Source organism: Pocillopora damicornis, chromosome 4 (genome assembly GCF_964200805.1).
Source record: "Pocillopora damicornis chromosome 4, jaPocDami1.2, whole genome shotgun sequence".
Taxonomy (NCBI): Eukaryota; Metazoa; Cnidaria; class Anthozoa; order Scleractinia; family Pocilloporidae; genus Pocillopora; species Pocillopora damicornis.
The window spans coordinates 20,852,651-20,863,999 of NC_142673.1; the positions used below are offsets into that span (position 1 = coordinate 20,852,651).

The 11,349-nt window shown below is 36.7% G+C and overlaps 2 protein-coding genes across 4 annotated transcripts; one reads left to right on the forward strand and one right to left on the reverse strand.

The window, feature by feature from the left end:
* Positions 1 to 1,565: 1,565 nt before the first annotated feature.
* Positions 1,566 to 5,391, reverse strand: LOC113686881 (uncharacterized). Its single transcript, XM_027204561.2, has 5 exons — positions 5,259 to 5,391; positions 4,736 to 4,899; positions 3,709 to 3,801; positions 2,992 to 3,156; positions 1,566 to 2,116 (listed from the first exon to the last, which is right to left on the reverse strand). The coding sequence occupies exons 1-5, from the start codon at positions 5,275 to 5,277 to the stop codon at positions 1,943 to 1,945; spliced, it is 615 nt and encodes a 204-aa protein (XP_027060362.2). The 5' UTR covers positions 5,278 to 5,391; the 3' UTR covers positions 1,566 to 1,942.
* On the forward strand, positions 3,276 to 11,337 carry LOC113686873 (uncharacterized). 3 transcript variants are annotated; one of them, XM_089204917.1, is made up of 6 exons: positions 3,276 to 3,394; positions 3,514 to 3,606; positions 9,652 to 9,863; positions 10,187 to 10,246; positions 10,756 to 10,911; positions 11,152 to 11,337. In XM_089204917.1, the coding sequence occupies exons 3-6, from the start codon at positions 9,702 to 9,704 to the stop codon at positions 11,323 to 11,325; spliced, it is 552 nt and encodes a 183-aa protein (XP_089061043.1). In that variant the 5' UTR covers positions 3,276 to 3,394; positions 3,514 to 3,606; positions 9,652 to 9,701; the 3' UTR covers positions 11,326 to 11,337. The 3 variants fall into 3 exon arrangements, with proteins under 3 accessions (XP_089061043.1, XP_089061044.1, XP_027060352.2); XM_089204918.1 differs by lacking the exons at positions 3,276 to 3,394; positions 3,514 to 3,606 and adding an exon at positions 3,689 to 3,810; XM_027204551.2 differs by lacking the exons at positions 3,276 to 3,394; positions 3,514 to 3,606 and adding an exon at positions 8,689 to 8,801.
* The last annotated feature ends 12 nt before the right edge of the window (positions 11,338 to 11,349 follow it).

Here is an 11,349-nt window from a genome sequence, read left to right on the forward strand (position 1 = left end):
ATCTATTACGGCTGGTGAGTAACAAATAACATTAAAAAAAGCTGATCGCAATGGTGTTTTGTATTTTATTCATGAGACGTGAAAATGAGATTATAGCCATAGTTAGAAACGCACATTTGTAAACACTTCACTTAATTTCTTCATTAAAAGTCATTTGTCGTCTGCAAAGACTTATTTATTTATATCCATCGGTTTTCTACCAGGTACGCAGTAAACTAACACAAATATACAATGAGTTTGCAATAGAAAGACTTAAATTAAACCAAAACATGGCGTTATAATGATGAAAGTATATTGCAATAGCTGTGGACGTCCATTTCAGAGCAAAGCATTGTGCAACAGAGCCTTATCGATTGATTCGATAAGTAAGGTACTCAAATGCAAATAACTGGCACAGTCACAACTCTTATTCATGACATGTTAGAGATCCTCATTTTATCTCATAAACGGACATAGATTTTTAACTCAGGAAAATTGCGCGTTTCCCATTGTTTCAGCATTGACAAAAATAGATTGATGATTTCATGGCCTTCATTGAAGATGGCAGAGAATAATCGATCAATCATTCAATGATACCCTTCAGTATTGGTCCTAAGAGTTTCAACACTGACCACTATGCAAAATAAACGAACTTAATCACGTCGCAACATGACCAACATCGTGGTTTAAACTTTAAAAAAACGTGAACAAACCAAATTAAAAAAAAATGGAAAAGCAAAATAAACAGCAAAAAAACAGCAGAAGACTTCAAAGGATTACATTTTCTTTTTATCTTTATCTTATTACTTCAAGAGTCTCATAAGATGCTTTTAATCAAATTATTCACTCACTGTGGGGCTTCTCTTGTGGGTTGAAATCCTTGTTGATTCTCTGTGATGCTTCAGCGGGTCATCATCGCGAGGTTCTCCTGTTGTCCGCCTTTCACAAAAACGTACAGTTCGAATTCCAATTTAGTAGAGAAAAACAGTAAACGAAGGGCAATCTCGTGGATGTCACAGTGATATCGCCCGATTCGTTTCCACCAATTTAATTGGTTTTCTTTTAAATTGTTGTTTGGATTTGGAGCTCAAAATAAGTGTAAGATTCTGCGCAAGGTAAACAATTTGGAGTCAAAGTTAAAGCTATAAGGAAACTACCTTAATGTACAAGGCGGCCTTGTTGGATTGAAATTATCGTCCGCTAAAATAGACAGACAGCGAGAAGGCGACATTAGACAGAAAGGAACGAGTATGTGTGAGAAGAGAAAAGATCAACACACTAAAACTGAACTGAAAGAAATTAAGCTAGGTTTCGACAGCGTGACGGAACAAGTACAACGATAAGTTTTGCCTTAAATCGTGTGAGGCGGTGTCTCAACTAATACGGAACAGTTTAATGACGCAAGCAGCTGGTGACAGATGACAGACCGGGAAACAGACAGGACTCCCGAATTAAAGGATGTAAAGAGGTCAGTTCAATTTGCTCTTTTACCTGTCGTCTCATCTTGGGAAGGTGTAGATCTAACTTTAGTATCAATTTAATTAAATACTCAGTTTTCGACCAATCAACCACGATACAGTCATAAGTGTTACAAAAATTCAAATTTATTCAAATTATCAAAACTAGAAATACGAAGTACAATCGTTAGAGCTCAAAAAATGTAGAATTGAATGAAATTTAATAAAATTTGCTCTCTAATGACTCTTAAGTCAAGTTGAAAAAGTACTCTCTAAATTTATTTTAGTCCACACAAGAGTGATGGTTTTTTACTGTACTAATATTTAATAATAAATGGAAGATAAAAAGGCTTCCTAGCAAGGTGCAACTAGATATAGTCCAATGATGACAAGGTAATCCTATTTAATACAAACACGAGATGGATCTAAAGCAACGAGCACTGAGCTCTACATTATATGGTTCATTGATACAATGTACGAACAAGCTAACTCTTGGATCAGATGAATCAAGCGAAGGTGTTTGCCTGATGAAATTCACCCAAAATTGGGATGAGCCATAAGCTGAATTCTTTGATTATTGCGAGTTTCCATTTGTCCTGTTCCTTCTGTGTTGAGGGTGGCGCGCAGGTGGGCTGGGGAGAGCTTCCTGGGCCAGTCACTTTACTCCCAAGTTGCCGTTGCTAAATAAAGAAAAGGAAAAAAACCCTTCGTTTAACACATTTTGTTGTGGAGTCGTAGTTTCCTAAGTTCTAACTGAATTAAAAAATTTGTTTTTGCATTACAAAATGCTCTTTTGTTTGCTGGTTTAAATATATCTCAATTCTCAGGACTTATTACAAACACTTTTAAAATAGTCTGTTCCTTTGGGGAAAGTTAGTTTATCTTTGTCTGTTTGGCTAGACTCTCTCTCAAGAAGCATTGTGTTGAAAGACGCTCCTTTGTTTTTTGTCTTTAGAATCTCCCCGTTCTCGAAATGTAAATCAAAACAATTAAAGATTGTGTTCCTTTAGGGTAAAGTTAGTTTTTCTTTTGTCTTGAGGCTAAATGTTTCCCTCGAATATTAATAGGAAATATTGAGACTCTTGAGGAAGCGAAACTATCCACTTTCGTCCAAAGCATACATATATTGTATACTATTCCTTTAATAAAATATTCAAGGGAGTGTTTTTTATCTCGGGGCCCCGATACCTCGCTACTTGCCGTCATTTTGAGGCTGACGCCCTCCCTACACCTACGTCAATTTTCTGTCATTGAATTTTATCCCAAATTTTACCGTAATTTCGTTATTTCGAGCTATGGCCGTTTTCCGTGTAGTTCGAGCTCGTGTATCAATGTAATATTCATCGGCTATCTCTTGATCTCAACTGCACTGATCGTGTGTCACTGTCAAATCAAATGCCAATGTCACTGTCTATCGCAGACTCTCGTTAATTCAAACGCGCAATCAGTGTGACGTAACGTTGAACGAAAAAAATGGAAGTTCAGATTTTTTTCTTTACGCAACTATAAGAAACATGTTCTTTCATATCGTTTTTAATTATTTTTCCCCACTCACCAGTTGATTCATTTGTAAGATGAGGAAGTTGACTCCGTTCTCTACATCTTGCAGTCTTCCCTTAAAAGGACTGTTTTGGATCTGGGCTTCTTGATTTTTCATAATGGAAAGAAAAGTTTTGAAGATATACAACTGTTTTACATCTGTTTCCAAGAGAGCTGTTTCCTGTAATTGAAAGATGATGAAGATATTGAGCGTTTTGAATCACTCACTTGACTAACTCTAAGACGCGTTTTCCTTCAGAGTTCCGGCGATTCCGAGAAATCTTTTGTGTCTGGCCCTCTGTTTGTTTCAATTTCAAACTTGAGTAAAGAAATTTGCATTTTTTACGTACGCAGAGGCTTTGGTAGATTGAAATGCAAAAGTTGCTGGTGACGAGTAGGACAGGTGGAATTTTTAGCATGTAAGAGACCCAGGACTGCTAAGATGTGTGAAAGACCAAAACATTTTAGGCTAAATGAATGGGAAAACGCAAAGCTCACCGTTTAAAATCTAACTTATTTTGAATTCGTACTCTCTTAGCATTCCTAGAACCGTGACATCTCAAGGTAAACAAACATGATATTTGGTAACTTGGCCAATATCTTAACACTAGCAACTTCTTAAACTTTCAAGGTAAGTGAGGTTTCACTTTGTGATCTGTTACTTTTACCATGATACCGCAAACGGATATGATTTATATTTAAGGATCAATTAATGATTTAATCGATGACTCACGGAAACACCATCCTGATCAAATGAAGGTCGTGGTAAGCATGGAATTCTGAGGTAATACTCATCGTTGTCTTTGCTACCCGTACGGACCGACGCCTGTGCAAGGTAAATTAGATACGAGGAATGAGTACTACGATTTACTATCAAGTAGATGACATGAAATGAGAGGGTTTAAAAGTGAAATCCACGACAAGCGCAAGTCACTGAACTTTCCTCTATCTGCTGTCAGCCGTTTGTTCGTCAAAAGTGAAGCTATGAACTTATTCTGGGATTCGCATATTTTCCATTTTTGTTATTCCTGTTTCTCTCTTCCTTTTTTCACTTCAGGTTTATAGTGTGTGTGAGCAAAATCGAAGTTTAAAATCGTCGTTTGCTTGTTGCTCCTTGTGTCATGCGCAATCTAGCCACTATACCCTGCATTTGACACACGAGAAATTCTTGGAGAGAAGTTTTGGGCGAAATCAGTCAAAAGATATTTTTATCCTGTAACAGAATATCCACCTCTGAAATTGATGGTCAAAGAGTTGAAAAAGGCTCATTCAATTATAACTTAGCCCGTCTGGTTGTTAAGCGCTGCGCTCTTCGGTGTCGAAGGAGCTTTTACACCGCAGTTACTTCCTTTTATGAAATATTACTTCAGCTCCATCAAGGGCAGAATTACTTCATTAGCAAATATACACGGTCTCATCAATTAGCCACGTTTGCAGTTATGATATGATCCGAAGTTGCTTCTTGACTTGATCCGGTCTGCCTCAACTGATAGCTAAGTCCGCGCAAAAAGTTATACTTTGGGTACATTTTGGCTAGCTTTTTCCTAGTTCCTTTTTCTCTTTTTTTTAGATGATAACCGACCTTTATCGAATTTATGTCTCCCGGATCTTCCTTTTTCTCTTTTTTTTAGATGATAACTGACCTTTATCGAATTTATGTCTCCCGGATCATCATATGTTGCTATATATTCCGAATCAAGATCGATAAAAGTAATTAAAATTCAAACAACAAAAAATTAACCTCTCACACGGTCACTTACAAATTCTTCCTGCAATGTCACCGTCATATTCTGGAGACTTCGGGACTGGCCAAATATCCAACCTTTCATCCAATCAATACGCGCTTGTCTCCCGCTTGCTGGGGCCGCCATTGAATTACCAATGAACATGGCGCCCAAAAGACCCAAGAAAAGTCCAGAGAAACCTTCCGGAATAAAGAAAGATCGAAAGTCATGACAAAGGAATACGAACAAAAAAATATATATATTTTCAAAGATAACGACGTTTCAGCTGCCTTTTGAGGTGTAAGCTAAAATTTGTGAACTAAAAAAGTAATTGCTCAAATATTGCTGTGAAACTTTTTAGTTTCAGAAACTTATGTTTTCATTTCATTTTTTTGTTCTCACCCAAACACAAAATGAATTTAAATGAAATTTTAATAGCCTTTAATTTTTGTGTTTGTAAAAAGTGCCTTAGTAGTAGTAATAGCGGTGAAAAAGCTCTTTTAAAGTGTTTAAAAACCAGATCATTCTAAACCTAAAACTCACTCATTTATCTACTTACCTAACTTTGACGACTTCATGTTAAAACTAGAAATTCTTGTTCTTCCAACTGATGCTGTAATGAATGTGTTCAACTGAACGACTGTGAAAAACTCCCTGACCACGCTAGTTAAATAGTGGCGTGATTATGCCAAGGGGAAACGAATAACAATGATTTTACCATAATCCCTGTAACAGGCAAAAAATAAATCTGCGAATATGCGGGACTCGTCTAAATATATATATCATTTGAATTTTCACTTCACTTCCTTTTTTTATTACGAATTAACTGATCCTTTCTTCCTTATTTTCTAGGTTTTCAACGATCAAAATAACAATCATGAAACATAATTTAATTTCATATTGCCCCTTATTTTGCCATTCTTATTAATAAGATGTTTTCGAAACCAACATCTATTGGAATTACGCTTCAAGATTGTTGATGTCGACTCGACAACGATAATTTATGCATTTTCCCTATTCAAATTAAACGCTTCCTACCATTATTTTTTCTGATTGATGATAATCTAAATTTTTCTCAAATATTCCATCAAGGTTCCGTGTGATAATGATTTCGTTTTATGAGTGAACGTTAAAAAACCCGGTAACTTCCCATCCAATAAGTAAAATCAGCAAGAAATATGATACGAACATCGCTATGTAATTTGACACTCCCTACTAATAAGAAAACGAAAGTGGAATTTGATATTAGACCATAGGTTTTATGAACTTTAGTTTAAGCAATGTTTTGGATTTGAAACAAGCCATGGCCTAGCCTTTCATGAATCATTTCGCGCTTGTAGAAGGCTCTAATTAATTTTTTGCAGTTCACTATAGTTGTCATATACTTAATTTAGATTCTAAGAAATGTAGTGGCAAAGTGACAACAAAGATTACTTCCGTTTCATCCGCAATGTAACAGAGGCAAAAGAGTTATCGAGATAGCTTATACGCCAATTTCAAGAAATTCTGACACACTTTTTTAAACGCTTGTTGTTCGTTATATTGCGGTTAATGAGGATTTCACTTCGCATCCGCGTTTTCACGATATGGTCAGTTTTCAGCGAAAAGTTCTTGCATTGCCAGAAGAACATTAACTATGAAACCGCCGTGACACTACAGATTTACAAGGAAATTCCGTCTTAGCTATGGACGTCATTCCATAGAAATAATTCCACCCCTAGTTTTAAAGAAATCTTATTTCATTCACATTACATTTCGAGCGATATTCAAAATTCCTGATTCCACTTGCTGGCCAGAGTGCGTTTAAAACATGATCACGCGTGCGATTTTCATTTCGTCAGTGACTTCCTTACTTCTTTTCCAACATCTCGTGAACTAGTTTTGAACGTGACGTGGCCAAAATTGCTCACTTTGTTCCTATCTACTCTACCCAGTTATTTCAAATTCTCATTTTTCTAACAGTCCGTGTGTGCTTTTTTCCGATGATACCTACATATCATGTTACCATCAGATAACTTAACTAGTGTCGACGACACTACGTCCGCTTTTTAAATGAGTTCGAGCGTTTCCCGGCTTTGTTGAAATTTGTTAAGGATAAGTGCTCTGTGTTATCTCGCTCGTTGTGAGAATCTGATAAAACAAACGGAAAACGGAAGGCATTTAACGATTTTCGCTGTTGATTTTGTTAGCCCAGCCGATACGAACAAGACAAAACCTACTAATTCAGAACGAAACATTTTCTCTCCAAGTATTGTGGCTTTCCTAGATCAGTAGAGTTTTTTTTAAGGACAAATAAGTTCTAAGAAATAATCTATAGTCACTTTTTATCAATAGAGGCATTTCAAACGCTATGGTGTCCTTCCGCGAATTTGTCAAACATTGTTAAGCTCCACACTTTTCACAAAAAGTTAGAAATCCAAGGAGTAACGAAAGCAATTGTTTTGACGTATCAACAATTGCATGAATTTCAAAGGATTAAAATTTTCCCAATGATTTGTCCGTGGAAAAACATCTAAGATCGATTTAATTTCCAGGGGATTATTTTTACTCACAACTTAGTCATGGAAAACATTGCGATATATTTCCTCTCCGTGACGTAAGAGATTGCTCAACTTCAAGTGTAAAATGTAATTTTCTTTCTTTAATTCTACATGCTCAATATATGGATTGATTTGCATCAGTACAGACTTAGTTGGAGCAAAACTGGATTGATTTCCACGAAACGAAATCCTCCAGCGGCGGGATGAATTGTTCCGCTAGTCCCAAAATGAATGTTTCAGAAGTGTTCTTTTCCTTTATTTTTTCTCGATGAAAATGGCCATTACTCTGCGTCATTATATATTCGCTTACGTGAGCTGATTATCAGCTCACTACTATTGTAATCAAAGATATGACCCAGCAATGTTTCTATCTTTAGTATTAAGACATTCCCTTCTCGACTCAAGACAGCAGCTGTTAACGTTTGTCCCATCGATGACCACTACATTTGACAAAGTTTTTCTTTTTCCTCTTAAGTTTTTAATTTAGCTAAAGATTTCGAGATAAATTTGAGAAAAACCTTTTCATTTCATTCTAAAAAAAGGCGTAGAGGCTAATTTCACTCTCTAATAATCCTCAATAGAGACACAGAATTGTAGAACATCATCACTATAAGTTTGCTTCATTGTTAAGTCAAAAATCGTCTTTCATTAGGGAGAAATTGTCAAACAATTTCTTCATAATATAGAACATAAAGCTAATAGTTTATAAACAAACAAGAAGACAACAAGATTAATTACGATGTATTTGTAGAGGATTCAAAGACGATTTCATAAAAGCAACTAAGCAGAATTTCTAGAGCGTTAAAACAGTGACGTAATTTCCTTTCAGAGATGGGACGGGAAGAATGAGGAGACAGACGAAAATTGTTTCGCTGATTCCGTGCACGGTCGATGATGTCGCCATCAAGTGCGGATGTTTTCACGTAGCTTGCTCTCTCGGAAAAGGAAGTTTACCGCAAAAAATAGGATTTACTTCGTTTCCGTTTGGGTCTTTCTACCCTCCGAGTGTGAGAGTCATTTTTACATACAGATGTGTACGATCAAGTAAATACGTGATGGAGGAGAGCTTGTTTGCTTTAATTTAAATAAAGTAGTGGTCAAAACATAGAATAAATAAACCCTGAGGATACGCTTTTCAACCTTTTTGAAACTGAGAAATATAAAATTTCCAGAACTAATTGAACTGAACTAAATGAACTGATGTCTCAATTCCCATTTAGTGAAGGCTAGGTTTACTATTAATAAACAAGGAACAGAAATCTTTCCGGTTTTTTCCTTAGCAAATATTAAAACCAAACTCCCCCTGAGAAAGAGTTGACAACAAAAGAATTGTGTGATATTAATGAATATTGCTTCTTGTTTGAACGCTTCGCTCTTTCTAATTCATCGCCTAAATCTGAGGAGATGATTTAACCTTTGATTAAACAAAAAGTCATATAAAAGAGGCCCATCGGATTAAAAGCGTAACCTCACTACTGCGATCGATATCTCTGAAATTTTCTACCATATTTGAATACTTGACGAACGGAGAAATCCAGACTTACTTTATTGAAGTATGCCAGGTATGCAACATAAAACTATTACAGCTACCCAAGTAGTGAGAAATTTTAAGGGTTCTCATAGTGACTTGCCTTTGATCTTTATTTTACGCGTTATCCTGTGAAAATAACCTTAATTACCATCACACTTTTATTATAAGAGACGGACCACTCACTACGTGTTTCTACAGTTATGCGTTGGGTATTTGTCCTTTCGTTTAACTATGAGGCAGATGATGGGACAATTTAAGTACGAAATTGGTTTTGCTTGTGACGACCTTTATTTGTCAACTCTTTATGGCTTGACATTTACCGTACTTTGGAAAGGGTTTTTGCTGACTGATGGACTTACTGATTGATTAAATAAATAAGTTGAGTAATCGATTGAATGACTGACTGTCTGATGGACTCACTTACTGACTGGCTGACTGACTGACTGACCGACTGAAAGACAGATAAACTGACTGGCTGACTGTTTTATTAACTGACCGACTAATTGGTTCATCGCCTGATTAACTTATTGACTGACTGACTGACTGACTGACTGACTGACTGATTGAACGATTCACTGACTGTTTGACTGATTGATTCGCTGATGAACTTAATAACTGACTGACTGAATAACTTGCCGACTAACTGGCTTACTTACTGTCTGACTTACTGTCTGACTTACTTTCTGACTGACTAACTGGCTGACTAAGTGACTGAAAGACAAACCGAATGACTGATTGACTGACTAAATGGCTGACTTAATGACCGACTGAATGACTGACAGATTGACCGGCTAATTGAGTAACCAAAAACCTGGCTGATCGACTGATTCGATGACAAGTCGAGGGTTCAACTAATAAATTGACTGATTAATTAATTGCAGGTCAACTTGGTTACAAACTATCAGTTCTCTTGGTTTTAACCACGATATTTATGTTATCGTGCGTTAAATCTTCCACTCCACGAGCCAGCAGGTCCCTGTCCGGCCCTGCAGTGGTAGGGGCAGTGCAAATTGGAATCCGTGCGTCCCATAAAGTCTTAGACGACTGGTGCACGAACGTCACAAAACACCTCAACACAACTCAGGAAAAGTTTGTAAGTTATGAAGACAGTGTGAGATTTAATGCAAATCTCAAAAATTTTATAACATGCAATTGTCGCAATTTGTGGCAGCTTATCACAAAGGACGTAAAAGTGATTAACAGCCAAGCATCAAACTCTGTTTTAATTTTAAATATATGATTAAATCTATTTTGTTTCGTTTTCAAATTTTATTGCAGAGGAAGGAATATTTTCTTATGACTATTTCTTTTTTTTTCTTTTGTTTAAACACACAGATTGACACAAATTCATCTTTAATTCTAGATGGCCTTTTCTTCGTAAATTAATTTCCTTTTTTTCTCTCTCATTTTCCTCAGGGCAGTATCAATTTCAACAGCTCAATGGCACACTCCATCATCTCTTCTATGGGAGTTACGGTAGTTACAGAATCATTTTCCTTGCATCTCTTCTCTTTCAGCGAAGCTTGAGGGATTCTCTATTTAGCTAACAACTGTGCTTCCAAATTTCTCAAATATCCCCTCCAAATAGTACCTCAGCCCTATATTGTGCCTCTCATAAGAGTCTCGATCATCCTAGAGCGCGGCTTTTTACCATTTCTTGGTGCAGTCAAGTTGGGTGAAATGCCAAGATTAAGTAGGTGAAACGCCTCGTAAGAAAAATCATAAACGTGTGCTGTTTATGTAATGGGAAAGTTGGCTCTCAAATCTTCTTTTATTCTCCTTATTCGCCCAAGAGACTATTAAAATAGGCACTGTTTTTTATCGGTTCTTTACAATTCCTTCAACATGAACAAGGGAAACAGCTTGACTACTAGTGATGCAGTTCTCCCAATGATGTTTTGTCAATGTCACAAAGTTACTTGGGAAATGTTTAGGCAAGTTCTAATCGCTCACCCACAACATAATGTTCTCTTCCTTCTTAACAGGTACTTCAGAGACTTTCATTCGACTTGGAACACTTAGAAATATACTATCTTCTTTTTGGTCAAATTCCAAGCTCAAATTCAGACCAGAAATTTAATTTGTGTGTAAACGACGGTATCAACCTCATGGGGGGGCTTGTCATCAGCATGCAATTGACGGTAAGTAGAGCTGTTTTGTTTCGTTTTTTTCAATTGATAATTCCATCAAAAGAGGATTCTAATGTACAAAATGCAGCTCGTTCCAAATATTTCTTCGTAATTGTCGAAGATCTTGAACCAATTAGGAGAGCGCTAGCCCGACACTTTGTCGATCACCTTTGTTATGAATTCTCCAATTGTCAGCCGTTTTAATAAGTGCCGCTTATAACTGCAGCTAAACGTTTTCTGTTACTCTGATAGGAGCTCTACCTCAATGGTACGTCACCATTCCCCCCTCAGTTCGCTAGTAAGGGAACGATTGGTAGCCAGACTCGTTACCAGGACCTCAGTCACGAAATAGCCCAGCTCAAAAGTTACATGAGAGGGCTGGCTATGATACTGGCAGACAAAGACTTTATCTCAGCACAAGTTTGAAGCCAATAGGAAGTTGTCTTAAAT

Excerpts from the sequence above, each read along its gene's own strand:
- LOC113686873 (XM_027204551.2), top strand. Across the intron at positions 10,247-10,755 it reads TCTCTTCTATGGGAGTTACG|GTACTTCAGAGACTTTCATT; the intron begins GTAGTTACAGAA and ends CCTTCTTAACAG. Across the intron at positions 10,912-11,151 it reads TCATCAGCATGCAATTGACG|GAGCTCTACCTCAATGGTAC; the intron begins GTAAGTAGAGCT and ends TTACTCTGATAG.
- LOC113686881 (XM_027204561.2), bottom strand. Across the intron at positions 3,157-3,708 it reads TTGATCAGGATGGTGTTTCC|GAAACAGCTCTCTTGGAAAC; the intron begins GTGAGTCATCGA and ends TTTCAATTACAG. Across the intron at positions 2,117-2,991 it reads TCTTACAAATGAATCAACTG|CAACGGCAACTTGGGAGTAA; the intron begins GTGAGTGGGGAA and ends TTCTTTATTTAG.